The 15,895-nt window shown below is 50.9% G+C and overlaps 1 protein-coding gene across 2 annotated transcripts in view; it reads right to left on the reverse strand.

The window, feature by feature from the left end:
- Window positions 1-15,895, reverse strand: part of ITGA5 (integrin subunit alpha 5) — a 92,670-nt gene that overhangs the window by 3,814 nt on the left and 72,961 nt on the right. For both annotated transcript variants that reach the window (XM_035101852.2, XM_035101846.2), the window contains exons 21-29: window positions 15,717-15,809; window positions 15,096-15,175; window positions 14,282-14,362; window positions 12,881-12,986; window positions 12,029-12,181; window positions 4,598-4,675; window positions 3,231-3,344; window positions 2,442-2,543; window positions 1,161-1,283 (exon numbers count right to left, since the gene is read on the reverse strand). In XM_035101852.2, the coding sequence (XP_034957743.2) occupies window positions 1,161-1,283; window positions 2,442-2,543; window positions 3,231-3,344; window positions 4,598-4,675; window positions 12,029-12,181; window positions 12,881-12,986; window positions 14,282-14,362; window positions 15,096-15,175; window positions 15,717-15,809 (930 nt within the window). The remainder of the gene's footprint in view (window positions 1-1,160; window positions 1,284-2,441; window positions 2,544-3,230; window positions 3,345-4,597; window positions 4,676-12,028; window positions 12,182-12,880; window positions 12,987-14,281; window positions 14,363-15,095; window positions 15,176-15,716; window positions 15,810-15,895) is intronic.

Raw genomic sequence — 15,895 nt, forward strand, 5'->3', positions numbered from 1 at the left:
CATGCTATAGACCCTGCCTGCTAGTTTTCAGACAGATCTCCAAACTAGAAACACCCATAGGGTAAAAGCAGAGAGGTTTTTGCACAAGTCACAGAAATTAGGGCTGTCATATTTCAAAAAGTGAAAATCCAAACACAAAAGTTACTGAGTTATTTTTTTTTGCAAAATCTGCAAAATAACAAAAAGGCAGGAAATAAAAATAAACCAAAATTCTGCAGTCAGAATAAATCATGAAAATTAAGCATACTTAAGACTCATTCACATGAGCGCACATATCACTAAGTCTCCATTGAATATGTGAACTGACTACATCAAAATAGCACTGGCCATTGAGATGCAGGGCAATCACAGAGGTTGGACTTGCAGCAGCGCATTCTCACATGCAAGTCGTGACTGCATGTTGTAATCATCAAGAGACCAAAGATGGATTCACATGTGCCATGCATTTTTCCTTGTTATTTGCACTAAGTCTTTCGTTTTCACAATTCAAGAATTAGGAAAGTTAGGGTCTGAGGGGGAGGCTCACACATTACAGTTGCTTCGAACAGATTCCTTGCGGCAGCAGCTACATGTGAAGGGCGGAATTGCCTTGCTCCTTGCTGCCTGCATCATACATGACATCACACATGACATTTTTAGTTGCACAATATGCAGAAAGCACACATTTGCAACTGTTGGAGGTGCTTTAACCAGGGAACTGCTGTGTAGCTGCAACTCTCAGTTGAGCATGCAGGCAATGGCAAACCTGGATTTAGCTCTGTGCAATGTGTAAAAATGATTCAAAGTGTATATGAGGGTGGGGGTGGGGAGTATTGTGGGGGCTAGAAATAATAGAGAAAGGAGGGGCTAGGAGCTGTCCAGAGTGCTGAAGCCACACCCCATTATTACCACTTGAAATCCTGCACAGTGTTTATCTGGTTTTTGGAATTTCATTATTATTTGTTCATATTGCTCTCTGCAACTGTAAGGCTAAGAAAGTGCTGTTAAAAAGCATTTGAAAGCAAAGATTTTTAGCAGTCCAGCAGAAAAAGTGGAGCACCCTAAGCTGATGAATTTAGTCATTACAGTCCTGCTTGCAGCTGGTGTGCCAGAGATTCTAACACCTTATCCCCAACTCTGAACCTCACCCCCCACCCTTTCTCCCCACTCAGTTTCCCCACCTTGTATAGTACATAGATGAGCAGTGCCAGGAGCAGCAATCCAATCAGAATGGCTAAGATGATGATCCAGAGAGGAACCCCCTGGCTGGTCTCTGCCTTGGGCCAGTGCAGTGATGTTGGCACCTGTCAGCAGAAATAAAGCAGAAAGGAAGCAGGAATAAGGTTATCACCTGTCCCGCACCCAGAGGCTGCTAGCCATTCAAGTTAAGTGGAAGCCTCATGTACAGGAACAGTCTCCTCAGTATCAGGCACAGGGAACGAACACCATTCCTGGGTTGTGAGCTTCTAGAGGCATCTGCTGGCTCCTATTGGAACCAGAATTCCATGGATGGACCCTGATCCAATCTAGAAAGATCTGCAAAAGACTCTCTTTGATCAACAGCATAATATGATGCTTGTTGAATGAAGGCCCAATTGAGTTCTATGGGACCTATTCCCAAGTACATGTGTGCAGCAGCCCTGGTTGGTGGGCCTAACTGGGTCCCCAGCCCTCCAATTGGCCTGCAAAGCCATTTTGGCCAAATCATGCCCCCTGATGTCATATATCAGGGGTGGCCAACTCCCAAGAGACTGCGATCTACTCACAGAGTTAAAAACTGGCAGTGATCTACCCCCTTTTGGGGGTTCAGGTCAAAGTTGTTGAACTATTTTTAGGAAGGCCCATTTGGGGGGGGGTCGGGTCAAAGTTGTTGAGTTGTTCAGCTTCTTTGGGGGGAGCCAATGATCTACCAGTGATCTACCGGTAGATCATGATCTACCTGTTGGACATGCCTGTCATATATGATGTCAGATGTTGGGCAGGCAAAAGTGTAACTGGCCCAAAGGGAGGTTGCAGATCAGCTAATCATCAGCACCCGCAAAGCTACCCTGCACAGTGCTTTGCAAGCACTGTCCTTCCGTAGCACAGAACTATGGAAGAATGAGTCACCCAGTGTCATTATGACATCAGGTGGGAAGCCCCACCCACCTGTCATGCTTGGCCTGTGGTGATAAGGATCTGGCCAGTCTGTCAGATCCAGTTTCCCACCTCTGGAGTAGAGGACTGCAGTCTAATTTTTTATTTGTTTGAAAAGCAACAAAATGTATTTCAGCTGAACTGTCCTGTCCCCCTCTCCAACTGTTCTGTGGTGAGAATCCTGAAGACATGCTAGGTTTTTGTGATTCTAATGCTATTTGGAAAGATCTACATCCCTGAAAGGCAGGATATTACTATTATTGTTACCACCACCAAGGAATTATAACAATAAACATTAACAATACTTAATGGTAATAAATACTGACCTTGAGGTAAGCGGTGGGTTTCTCTAGAGGCTGGATTTTGTAGGGCACTTTCTGTACGTGGTAGACAGCTTCACACTGTATGGCGTGGGGATTATTCTCTTTCTGCAAATGTGTAAAGGGGATAAAATAAAAGTGAGGGCCAGATCCTGGGATGCACTGGGTTAGTATGTGGCCAGCTGGCTTTGAACAGACCTAGTATAGAGTCAAACATACGCTCTTCCCAAAGGATGAGCCTGCAAAAGTAAATGTATGGGGAAGGGAAGGCCATTGGCTTCTTGCAGTGACTACTTTATTTCATTGTACTGTATTGACTTCCATGTGGAAGAGAGGGAAGAGAGGGTCAGACAGACAGCTTGTCAGCTGAATCCAGTCTCCTTATGGGAAGAGAGGCTTTAAACACCGCATCCGTAACTAGCACCAGCTCCAGGCCTCTCTTCATTGCTCCACCACCAAGAAATAAGTGCTTTGATTCTTATCACCTGTTGCAAGTCATTCTGGGACTTGTTTGCTTGAAAAGCGGGATATAAGCCTTTATCATAAATAAATAGATCTCATGTGGATCCACTGAGCCAAGTCAAAAAGTGTGGTGTGTCCTTCCAGTGGAGGCAAGGGGGTCTGGGAAAGGTGGAAGAGCTGGCAAGGGTTTCAGCACAATACACCAGGTGCTGTGAAAGCCAGCCAGCACCCAGCAATCTCTTCCTCTCTCTCAAGTCGATTCTTAACCCCGAAATCAAATCTGCAGCTGTAAAGCGAGGTCTGGAAGAGGCTCCAGGCGGGTGCTGTGCTTACCAGCTGGAAGCTCTTGGACCAGATGCGGAAGTAGAGGCGCAAGCTGACACTTTCCTTACTCTGCAGCGCCCCCATGTGGCAGCGGAGCTGGAAGCACTCCTCGTCGTTGCATTTCTGCAGCACAAGAAGGAACCATCGTCAGAGGCTGAAAACACCCCCAGAAACCCAGTTATACCACTAGGGCCAAAGGCAGCGATTGGATGCAGCAACTGTCTGAAACTGTGCTTCTAACAACTAAAGCGTAACTCCTGGGGAAAGTAATCGTGTCTCAGTGATTCACAAACTTTCCCCCTGATCCACAACCCTTAGAAAATTGTTGAGGTTCTTGGCCAGGGGTAGGCAACCTAAGGCCCATGGGCCGGATGCGGTCCAATCGTCTTCTCAATCCGGACCACGGATTTTTACATGAGTCGAATGTGTGCTTTTATTTAAAATGCATCTCTGGGTTATTTGTGGGGCATAGGAATTTGTTCATATTTCCCCCTAAAATGTAGTCTGGCCCACCACATGGTCTGAGGGACGGTGGACCGGCCCATGGCTGAGAAAGGTTGGCACACCACTTAATGATTTTTCTGCCTCTTGCTTAGGACCTCAGTGTGCTGTGCACATGCTGTCTCTCAGCCTTTTCCTCTCTTTCTCATGGCTTCCTTCCTTCCCATGTATTGACTTTCCACTCCTTTCAAGTGCCTTGTCGGTCTCTTTTCCCCACTCAGGACCTAGCCCCATCTTGGCCCAGCTGGAGTTTTATTCCTCCTCTGAGGCAAGCAGAGGCTCCTCTCCTTGCTGCTTCCACACTTTGGGAACCCTGCTCTAAAGCTAGAGCTGGGAAGGGAAATGATTAGGGCTGTACACAACTTTTCATACTGATGGAGATCTTAGAATCACATGTAATTACGTGAGCAAAGGCTGTGGAAGAGCACGAGGAAGCGATGCCTTAGGGCAGGCATCCCCAAACTTCGGCCCTCCAGATGTTTTGGACTACAATTCCCAACTTCCCTGACCACTGGTCCTGTCATGGGAGTTGTAGGCCAAAACATCTGGAGGGCTGCAGTTTGGGGATGCCTGCCTTAGGGGCTTTGTCAGGCTGCTGCAGCAACAGCAGCAGCAGGAGGAGGAGGAGGAGGAGGAGGAAGGGAACGGAAGCAGGACCACTCAATCAGCTCAGCTGGACCAGCAACTTTTGGCTTCTCCTCTCTCATTCCAGGTAGTCATTGTAAGTACTCTGTAGCAAAGAGCAAGTGCTCAGGTTTCCTTTTTCCTTCCTACTTGTTATGTATTTTAGAATGAAAGTCTGAGGACAGCTAACTGATTGCTGTGGGTCACTCTGGGTGATTTTTTTTTCCAGTTGAAGAAGTTACAAGGCTTACCAGAGTATTCAAAACTCCATCTTGCTTCTGCACATAGTGCTGCTCTGGCCAAGGTAAAGCTGCTGGGCTCTGCTCCAGCTAACGAGAGAGAACGAAAGCGCCTTTCTAAATAAGATATCAAGAGTCACGAGCCCATTGTATAAGCATATCTATACTCACCATAGTTAGCTGTGACCCAGTGATACAGTTTACATAGTATAGACTGTAGATGCTGCATCTCTGCTCACTCCACTCACCAACCCCACTGCCATTTCCCCCCCATTAAGCTTCCCCTTCCTCTGCAACAACTCCTTCTGGGGAGCTATCTGCCTCAGGTGCCTTAGCATAGCCATCATGGCTAGGAGCCACCGATACCCTCCACAAATTTGTCCAATCCCTTTTGAAAGCCTTCCTTGTTGGTGGCCATCACTGAGATCCATCCTCAAACTAACATTCAGCTTCTTTGCATGTCCACGAGTTCTGCTGAATCAGACTGAGCAGGAGTGCAACAGGCGATGCACCGAATTTATAAGACAACAGCTGATTCTTTCACTGAGGTTTAGCAGTCTCCTCCTCTGGTAGTCAATCCTCTCTTACTTAAAACAAAAATCCCTCCCCACCCCTTTGTTCAAAAGAAACTCAGCTCCTGGGTCTGTCTGTGTCAAGAAGCAGGCATGCAATGTCTTATGGAGATGTCATGCATTGCTGAATGGTTTTTTTCTTTTCCAGTCGACCAATGGAGGCAGGATACAAAGGCCAAATATATACCAGGGGGCAAGAGAAGCTGTTGGAGAAATGTTGGGGAAGGGGCAAAGCATTAGGGTTCCTGGCACAGAACAGGATGGTGATGACTTATGAAGAAGGTTCAAAACCTGGAGTGCCATCAGATTGTCACAAGTTTTCAGGAAGGATTCAAGAAAATACCAAGAAGCTTGAATAATTAAAGTGGATCAAAGCAATCTGTCTCTCTATGGCAACAAATCCACTTTAACAAACCCAGAAACTGGATTTTTGCAGTTTGGAAACTAATAGGGAAATGCATTGAAAAGTGTAAAATGAACAAATGACTAACAGAAAGATATAGAAACACCATGAAGGCAAATCAGGATGAATGCTCATTGTCATAGAACTTCCCTACAAACAAATTAAAATGAATGCCCAATAAAGGATATTGTGAGGGACAGGGGATATCGCGAAGTCCCTCCCCTCCTGAGTTCAAGCCCGTCCCCGAGCAAAGGGGAAAGCAGGGAGAGTTCCGATTCCAGTGGGGAAGCAGGAAGTCGTGTCCGAGGCTCAGGCAAGGTAGAGGAGCCAGGGTCCCAGGTGGGACAGGAAGGGGCAAGCAAGGGGGGAAGACCCATCCCTCCAACTCCAGAATTACGCAGGAAGAGGAGGGGCAAGAGGATGGGTCTGCCAAAGCTTTTGTGTTGGAGAAAGACGCGCCAAAAGCCATTAGGAGGTTCTGAAACCGACTGACAACATCGCTCTGTGTAAATAGCAATGACTTGAGCACTGTAAATACGCAGCACCAATAAAAGAATAAAATGCAGAGCTGCGTAGCGTCGTTACTCTGAAGTAGTCCACTCCGGCCACTGTGACAGCAACCTCCTAATCATTTTTGGGCTACTTCGGAGTTGCCGGGATGAGCGTGTCCGAGGCGGAGAAGTGGCGGCAGATCGCTGAGCAAGCCCAGCTAGAACTGCAACAGCTGTCGCTGCAGGCGCAGGGAGAATTGAAGGCAGCTAAAGAGGAGACTAAGAAGGTCCAGGACGACCGGCTACAACTTGCGGAACAGGTGAGAGAGCTCCAGGAAAAAGAGCAGCATTTAAGGGCGGTGGCGGTAGACCTCCAAAACAAGCTGGATGCAGAGAAAAACAAGGCGGGAGGGGCTCCCCAAGTCCAAGTGCTGCCAGGAAGGAGAGCAGGGACCCTTGTAAGCAAGTTCAATGGAGACCCGAAGGAGTTTCAGGGCTTTGAGACTGAGATCGTGTATGCTCTTGAGCTGCACCAGAATGAGTTCCCCGATGATGAGCACAGAGTAGCGTTTATTGTGGAACATCTCACCGGAGCAGCCAGGGAGTGGCTAAGACCATTAATCGCAACCAAGAATCCTTGCATGAAAAATGTCCAACAATTTCTAGAAGGTTTGAGGACGATGTATTCGTCCGATAGTCATTTGGACCAGACTAAGGAGGAACTGCATAATTTACGCCAAGGAAATATGACAGTTCGCGCATATTGGGCGAAATTCACCATGCTGGTGCACAGACTGGGGTGGGTTTTGGATTCGCCTCCCATGCAAGCTGCGTTTTACTTGGGTTTGAGCGAGGAGGTGAAGGATGAACTCTCGAGAGGTCCAAAGCCCAGTACTATGGATCAGCTGAGCAAAGCAGCGCTGGCGGTGGGGGTGAGGCAGGAATCCCGGTGGAACGACAAGCAAGCGACGCGCGCAAAGCGGGCTTGGTTCCCACGGTCGCAGGAGAAGCCACTCCCTCAACAACCCTTTCAGGCCACGCCTGGAGCCAGCCAGGACCAGGAGCCCATGCAGATTGATAGCGCGCGCGCGCGGGCTTTTCAAACCCCAGCGGCGCCAAGACGCAAGGAGGGAAGGGGCGGGAATTGCTTTCTCTGCAACTCACCCCAGCATCTCGTCAGAGACTGCCCATATCGCAGGGAGTGGCAAGGAAAGGCGGGAACGGTGGTGCCCTCCCCCACTGACGCAGCACCACAGCAGGGAAACGGGAAAGCCTGGCTGCAGGAGACAAGGGGCAGCAGCCAGGCACAGTCAGCAGACAACAGCCCCAGCCCGCCCACCCGCACAGAGAGGTGCAGAGCCAGCCCACCCCTCCCAGAGCAGGAGTGGTTCTAGAAGTGACGCTAACGCTCCCAAATGGCTATCCCATGACGGTCCTCGCCTTAATTGACAGTGGGGCGTCCGCCAACTTCTTCTCGAGAAGCTTTGCAGAAGAGCACCAAATCCAGCTTTTGCAGTTGGATTTTCCTCTGCACGTAGCAACCATTGACGGCAGGGAGCTGCTGGGAGGGGCCATCACACATCAAACCCCCCCCATGAGAATGACGGTGGGAAGGCACTCAGAGACACTGGCGTTCAACGTCACCACCATCTCAGACCCCCCCATCGTCTTGGGCATGAGCTGGCTGGCGCGCCACGACCCCTCCATCAGTTGGCACCAGAGGTGCATCACGTTTGGGTCAGACTTTTGTCTGGAACATTGCATGCAGCACCAACCAGGGGAGGGGCCTCCGATAGCCACGGTGGCCACCATGCATATCAAAGGGGGTGAGGCAATACCCAAGCAGTACTGGGACCTGCAGGAGGTCTTCAGCGAAGCGGAGTCCGACCACCTACCCCCGCACAGGCCTTTTGACTGCCAGATCAACCTGGTGCCAGGGGCGACGATACCCCCAGCCAAGCTGTACGCCATGTCAGACCAGGAGCTGGAGGATCTGCGCGCTTTCATCGACAAGAACCTCAAGCGGGGGTTCATAAGGGAAAGCAAGGCAGCAGGGGGCAGCCCGGTCTTCTGGGTGGACAAGAAAGACACGCAACAGCGCCGTCTTGTGGTGGACTTTAGACGGCTGAATTCGGTGACAGAGCCCGTGGCTTTCCCCATGCCCAGAGTGGATGATCTCCTGACAGCGGCACGCAGGGGCAAGATTTTCACCAAGCTGGACCTAAGGGGGGCGTACAACTTGATCAGGATCCGGGAAGGAGATGAATGGAAAACCACGATGTTCACGCCTCTGGGCTCTTTTGAATATCTGGTGATGCCCTTCGGTTTGCAAGGGGGCTCAGCATGCTTCCAGGCCTTCATGCACCACGTCCTGGGGTCCCTCCTCTTCAGGAAATGCTTGGTCTTCCTAGATGACATCCTTATCTACTCGAATGACCCAGTGCAGCATGTGAAAGATGTCAGAGAGGTGTTGCAACGCCTGAAGGAGAACCACCTGTATGTGAAGCTGGAGAAGTGCAAGTTTCACACCAAAGAGGTGGACTTCCTGGGCTACAAGCTGTCAGACAAGGGGCTGGCGATGGACAAGGACAAGGTGCAGGCCATCCTGGACTGGCACAGCCCCAGGACGCGCAAAGATGCCCAACGCCTACTAGGCTTCGCTAACTTCTACAGGAAGTTCATCAAGAACTTCTCTCGCGTTACGGCTCCCATCACGGACTGCCTGAGAGGCAAGCAGAAGTTCAAGTGGACACCAGAGGCGCAAGCAGCGTTCGAAAGCCTCAAGAGAGTGTTCGCCTCAGACCAAAACCTGTTCCATGTGGTGCAGGACGCGCCCCTACGCATTGAGACAGATGCTTCTGAAAAAGCTGTGGGCGCAATTTTGTTGCAACTGGACGCCAACAGGGAGTGGAGACCCTGTGCCTTCTTCTCCAGGAAGCTGACACAGCCTGAACGCAACTACACAGTGTTTGATAGGGAACTTCTTGCGATCTACGCTGCGTTCCAGCACTGGCGACACTTCCTGGTGGGCGCGAAGCACCCCATCCAGGTGTGCACAGACCACAAGAACCTGGAGTTCTGGAGAACTGCCAGGGTGCTCAACCAGCGGCAGATACGGTGGGCAGAGTTCTTCTCGAACTTCAACTTCTCCATCCACTACATCCCGGGGGAGCAGAATGTCAGGGCGGATGCCCTCTCCCGCAAGCCAGAGTACATGGAGGGGGAGGCGCCACCAGCCCCAAGGCACATTTTCCCCCCGTCGGCATGGTCCTGCGGAGCAGCTGTGGTGAGCGAGGCAGAACTCACAGCACTGACGGCAGCGGATGAATTTGCCAACCGCATCTTCAGAGAACTGAGAGGGGGGAGGGAGCAGGCAAAAGACTTTGCAGAACGCAGAGGGCTGCTTTTCTACAAGGGTGCGCTGTACCTACCCACCACCCAGCTTCGACGTACGGTCCTCAAGCAGATGCACGACAACCCTACAGCGGGGCATTTTGGAAGGGACAAAACCGCTCACCTAGTCATGAGACACTTCTGGTGGCCAGGGGTGCGGGAAGATGTTCGAGACTATGTAAGGGGCTGTACCACCTGCCAGCGGGCGAAGGTGGTCAGAGCAGCGCCACCAGGGTTGCTGGAGCCCTTAGCCACACCACACAGGCCGTGGGAAGTGGTGTCCATGGACTTCATCACAGATCTGCCTTCGTCCAGGGGTAAGACTGCAGTGTTGGTGGTGGTGGACCTTATGTCCAAAATGTGTCACTTTATACCGTGTGCCAGGGCAGTCTCGGCAGAAGAGACAGCCAAACTGTTTGTTGATCACATTTTCAGACTGCATGGATTACCTTTAAGGGTTATTTCGGATCGTGGCCGCCAATTTGTTTCCAGGTTCTGGCGGCGGCTCATGAACCTCCTGCAGGTGGAGGTCAGCTTGTCGACGGCTAGACACCCGCAGACCAACGGACAAGCGGAGAGGGTCAACGCCATTCTGCAGCAGTACCTGAGATGCTACGTCAGCCAGCGGCAAACGGACTGGGTGGATCGCTTGCCACTAGCAGAATTTGCCTACAACAATGCAGTGCACGTCTCCACAGGGGTGTCGCCCTTTAAGGCCAATTACGGGCGCGACCTCAGATCTTTCCCAGAGAGGGAGAGGGAGGAGGAGGAGGAGGAGGGCCCACAGGCTGAGGATTGGGCAGAGGAACTGGAGACGGTGCACCAGCAGCTCAGAGAACACTTGGAGAGGGCCAAGGAAGCGTACAAAAAGGGGGCAGATCGCCACAGGCGACAAGGGGAGGTCATCAGGGTGGGGGACAAGGTGTGGTTGTCCTCGGAGGGCCTTCCCACCAGAGGGAGGTGCAAAAAGCTGGCACCCAAAAGGCTGGGCCCCTTCACGGTCACGCAACAGGTAAACCCGGTGGCATACAGGCTGGCACTGCCAGAGGACATGAGGGTGCATCCAGTGTTTCATAGATCGCTGCTGTCGCCGTACAGGGAAAGCAGCAGGCTCCGAGACAGCGAACAAACCCCCGAGGGAGGGGGGGAGAGGGAAGGCAGGGAGCAACTCAATGAGGCCACGGCCATCCTGGATTCAAGGTGGGGGGTGGGGGGACTGGAGTACCTCATGGCATGGGAGGATGCTCCACCGTCCCAGAATGAATGGGTCCCAGCCACTCAGATACAGGAGGAATTCTTGGTGGAAGAATTTCACGCCCTCTTTCCCCACAGACCCAAGCCCTGGCACATGGAAAGGGAGGGGGAGGAGGAGGAGGCACGGGAGAGCAGCTCACCATGGCGCTGGGAAGCGGAGTTTGAGGAACCAGAGGATGAGGTATGGGTGTCACCGAGATCCACCCAGTCAGAGGAAGGAGCAGATTGGCAGAACGTTTTTACCCCCACCAGCTCTGACGCCACGGACTTTTTGGGATTCCCGTCCGCCCAGGCGGAAGGGGGGGGCTCGCAGGACTGGGGGGAGGTATTCACACCAACGGGCTCGGAGAGCACTGAGTTCTTAGGCTTCCAGTCGTCACCGACACATGGGGGGGGCCTGGGGAGGGGTGAAGGAGAGCTTGGGAGGGGGGTGGATGTGAGGGACAGGGGATATCGCGAAGTCCCTCCCCTCCTGAGTTCAAGCCCGTCCCCGAGCAAAGGGGAAAGCAGGGAGAGTTCCGATTCCAGTGGGGAAGCAGGAAGTCGTGTCCGAGGCTCAGGCAAGGTAGAGGAGCCAGGGTCCCAGGTGGGACAGGAAGGGGCAAGCAAGGGGGGAAGACCCATCCCTCCAACTCCAGAATTACGCAGGAAGAGGAGGGGCAAGAGGATGGGTCTGCCAAAGCTTTTGTGTTGGAGAAAGACGCGCCAAAAGCCATTAGGAGGTTCTGAAACCGACTGACAACATCGCTCTGTGTAAATAGCAATGACTTGAGCACTGTAAATACGCAGCACCAATAAAAGAATAAAATGCAGAGCTGCGTAGCGTCGTTACTCTGAAGTAGTCCACTCCGGCCACTGTGACAGATATATATACAGTGGTACCTCTACTAACGAATAACTCTACTTACAAATGTTTCTACTTACGAATAGAGCTCCGTCCGCCATCTTGGATGCGGTTTAGATAGGATTTTTTCTACTTACGAATTTTTTCTCCCAATGCATTCCTGTGGGATTCGACTTACAATTTTTTTCGACTTACAAATGTGCGTTCGGAACGCATTAAATTCGTAAGTAGAGGTACCACTGTAATCTAACTTCTCTGTAGGTTTCGTGCAACCAAATCAGGATGAATGCTTAATAAAAAGGCTCAGCGAACGCTGAGTTGCCCCGCCCACCTAAAAATGCTCCTACTACTCAGCATTTTAATCCTGTTCTGATAGGGAATTGCACTGTCCCTGGTTGCAGAGGCTGAGCTCCAGTCCCCAAGCTCACACCCCAGGCCAATCCTCTGCAGAGTCGCTTCTTTTCCCGCCCACTGACCAGCCATTACCTGCAGGCGTGATGGGTTGAGGAGGTGGCTGGAGGTGCAGTTGGCTTGCGCCATGTAGCGCGTCATGTACATCACAGCTCGCCCTTGAGTCCGGAGCGGACAGCTGATGTCCAAGATCCCCTCGCTGATGGCGCTTGGCCCCTCATTCACAAACTGCAGGACAAATGGGAAGGAAAAGAATTGAATGGGAAGGAAAAGAATTGCAGGACATCGGAAGCTGCCTTACGTCACCAAGTCAGATTATGAGCCCATCTGGTTTGGTGTGGTCTGTTATGTCTGGAAATGGCTCTCTGGGGGTTGCGAGGACTGAGAGGCTTTCCCATCACCTGCATGCAAAGCAGATACTCCCACTGAGATACAGGATCCTCCCCCAAAGAGGTGGCAGCAGGGATGGGGGTGGGGGAAAAGCACAATGATCTAAAAATGGTGGACAGGCTCAGTGGTCACAGAGAAAGGAGGGTAGACAGATTGGTACTGTTTTAAATAGTGGCAAGCCAGGCACCTCCAGGAATGAAGCAAACACTCTCTCCTGCAGTTTGCCCTTTAGCACCCAATATCCAAAGATACACTACCTCTAAAGCTGGAGGTTCCATTTAGCTATCAGTGCTACCAACAGATTTCTCCCTTGTGAAACCTTGAAAGCTAAGAATATGAGATAGTGTGCATGCCATAATTCTTCAGGAACACAGAAGGAACACAGAATGCAGCGCTGGGCACAGGATTCAGAATTTCAGCTTTCTTCCTCCTTGCTTGTTAAGCAAAGGTATGGTTCCAAAAGCAAGAGTGATCCTGCCCATGCATGAACTGCCACCCCCTTGCACCATCCTCTTGTCCCCAGTGGACAACACCCACCTCATAGACATGGCACACACCGGGCCCCACGTCTTGTTCTCGCTGCAGCAATCGACCTGGGGGCAAGCCAGTCCCTGGAAGGGACACTGTTTCTGGCATGGATGCTCTATAGAAGGGGGAAAGAAGGCACTCAGACATGCAGAAGAAAAAGCGATTTTAAACAGGCCAGAGCAAAATCATTATGAATTATTTAGGCTATTCAAAATGGCAAAAAATGCAAAATTACGAAACTTTACAGAATTGCAATAAAACTAGTGTTGCAAACCTGAAGGTCAAACCCCTCATCAGTTGCATTGTATTGTATGCTGGTGTAACTGTGGATTTTATTGCAACTTTTTTTTAAAAAAATCTCTCTTTGGTAATTTCAAAATGAAGATCCTTTTCCTAGCCCACTTTTCCTCAGCAATATCAAATTGTAAGTTATCTGGCATTGGTATCATTTATTTGTTGAAATATTTTTATTGCTGCTTCTCCGTAAAATGTTCAAGGCAGCTAACAATACCTAGATCCTTCAACAAGGCAATGAGAAGAGGAAAAATAGTTGTTTATACGCTGCCCATCTGACTGGGTTGCCCAGCCACTCTGGGTGGCTCCCAACAAAATATTAAAAACACTATAAAACATCAAACATTATTGTTGACATGCTTTATGTGTATTTGGATTTGTCTACTTACTGAAACAAAAGAGTTTCTGATGCAGAAGCTACAGCTTGTGTGGCTCACAGGAGCAGATTAAATGAAGTAAATAAGAATTACTGGCAGCACGGCCCTCTGCTGCTAAGAGAGCTGTGCTGGTTGCCAATTTACTGCAGCAGGGCCAGCTTCAATGTTCTTGTGTTAATTCACAAAGTCCTAAAGGACCACCCAATCTCTTATGCTCCACCTCGATCATAGATATCCTCTGAATAGCCCAGCCTCGTGGGGAAAACAGATTGAGTGTGAACCAGCTAAACCTAAGTGTCTGGAGTGTTGTCTTAGTGATGCTTCAGATACGGGATCCCTAGACCTGCTTCTTGGGGCTGCTACAAAGGATCTTGAGCATCGGGTGGGATTCGGCTAACTAGTCCTGAGCACAGAAGCCAACGCAGGGGCTCCCTCTAGCTCAACCAGGGCTTTCCTCGCCCCACACCGCCCACAAATATGAGCTAGAGGGTTGAGGGAACCCCCACAATGTTTTTAGGGGGTGCAAAGAGGGAAGCGGAGGGGAAAGTCTTAATGAATGATCAGTCCTCACTTCATGAGTGTATATCCCACCCAAAGAGAGACAGGGCTTCACCAGGGAAGAGCTATAATTTACCCTTATCCATTGGGGACAGAAGAGGAGATGTGGGGAACCTCACACCTTTCTTATTGAAACAATTAATGACCATGCCAAACACTTTGTTTCTGGCGTCACACTCACCCGTGGGCTGTGAGACGAACGGCAGCCTCGACACGCAAGGGGAATGAAGCCACCTCACTGCGGGAGTTGTTGGCGTTCTTGCTGTAGTGAAAGAGACATAGTTCTATTTCACTGTATGTACGACTAACACTGCACACAAGAAAAAATACACAAGAAGCAGCAGCTAGGAAAGGGGTTGTGGACCTTTATTCAGCCCCAAGGGCCGCATTCACTCCTGGGGGCCACATGCCAGAGGCAGGTGGGGCCAGAGACAAAAGTGGGCAGAACAATGGGTGGGAATTGTACCTCTGTAGTTTTTACACAGACACACGCACACCCCTCTGTCATCAACCCAGGGAAGGAAGAGGCATGACCAGAGTGCGAGGACACATTCCAGTCGGGCAAAAAGCCCCCGTCCCCCAGAAAGTATTAAAGAGGTGCAGGAGGAAGAGAGGGGGGGAATTCCTGTGCACAAGAGGATCACGTTCTGCACTTAGTTGAATCCTGCCCATTGTCTTAAAGGTGTTATTGCCTTAAAATGGTGCCCTGGGGAATCCTGCAGTTCCTTTGTCACAGGGATGGGGAATCTGCAGCCCTCCAGGTGTCATTTGGCTCCCAGCTCCCACCATCACCAGCCATCATGGCCAACGGAGAGGGATGATGGGAGTCCAGCAACAGGCTGCCAATCCCTGCTCCGTCAGCAATGGTAGACAAGCCTCCCCCAAAATCAGCTCACCCATTTAGCCCTGCTCCTTTCTTGCAATGCACAGTCCTGGGGCAGGTAACAGGGGCAGCTATGGGGAGAATTTGGGGGAATTCTCTGGCTCATTTTTACCTGTGAATCTGAAAGTCAAATTGGATGGATTTCTTCGCATCAAGGAGGCGAGGTACAGTGAAGCGTAGGCCACCCCAGAGCTAGGTGAGATACGGGAAAGAGAAGAGTCAGCATCTGTGCGCATCCCCCCCCCTCCATTGCCAATGGCAGCGGTCTCACTCTGCCTTATGGTAGAGCCAACCTTCCTCTTCTGGGTGAGCTTAGCTAGCCCTACCCTAAATGGTTAATCCTCACGCACGGGTGGAATGAATGCCCACCCCCCGCCCAACAGATAGCTCCCACTTGAAGGAAAAGGCACTGTGCCCCATATATATGCTCTCCCCATTATTCTGAGTGTCATCACTCTCCCTTGCTTGCTTGCAGCATCCCAAGGACACAGAAGCTCTCTCGTACTTTGTCATCGAGTCCCCTATCACAAATAGATTCAAGTGGCTTTGATCCCAGCTTGCCAGTTTTGCCCTGCTCCCCTCCGCACCATAACCATATATCCCTTCACCACAGTCGATTTCTCATCTTATGGTATCCCAGGCTCTCCCAGCACACCCCAGGCACCGGGCTCAAAAAGTCCTCTAGCCACCTGCCCCCAACAAGACCCCCTTGCCATGGAGTGCGGACACTCACACTGGTGCCTGCCTTCATTGGATTGCCGAGGTCACAGAAAACCATGTTGGTGTCATTCACCGTCTCATAGTAGCAGCTCAGGCTGGAAAGGTTCTAGAAGACAGAAGGAAGCAACTGTGAGAAGGGGAGGGTGGACCTGCCTCTGCCTGAGCTCAGAGGCCTACCTAGGGGTTGCCTAC

Source organism: Zootoca vivipara, chromosome 2 (assembly GCF_963506605.1).
Source record: "Zootoca vivipara chromosome 2, rZooViv1.1, whole genome shotgun sequence".
Classification (NCBI taxonomy): Eukaryota; Metazoa; Chordata; class Lepidosauria; order Squamata; family Lacertidae; genus Zootoca; species Zootoca vivipara.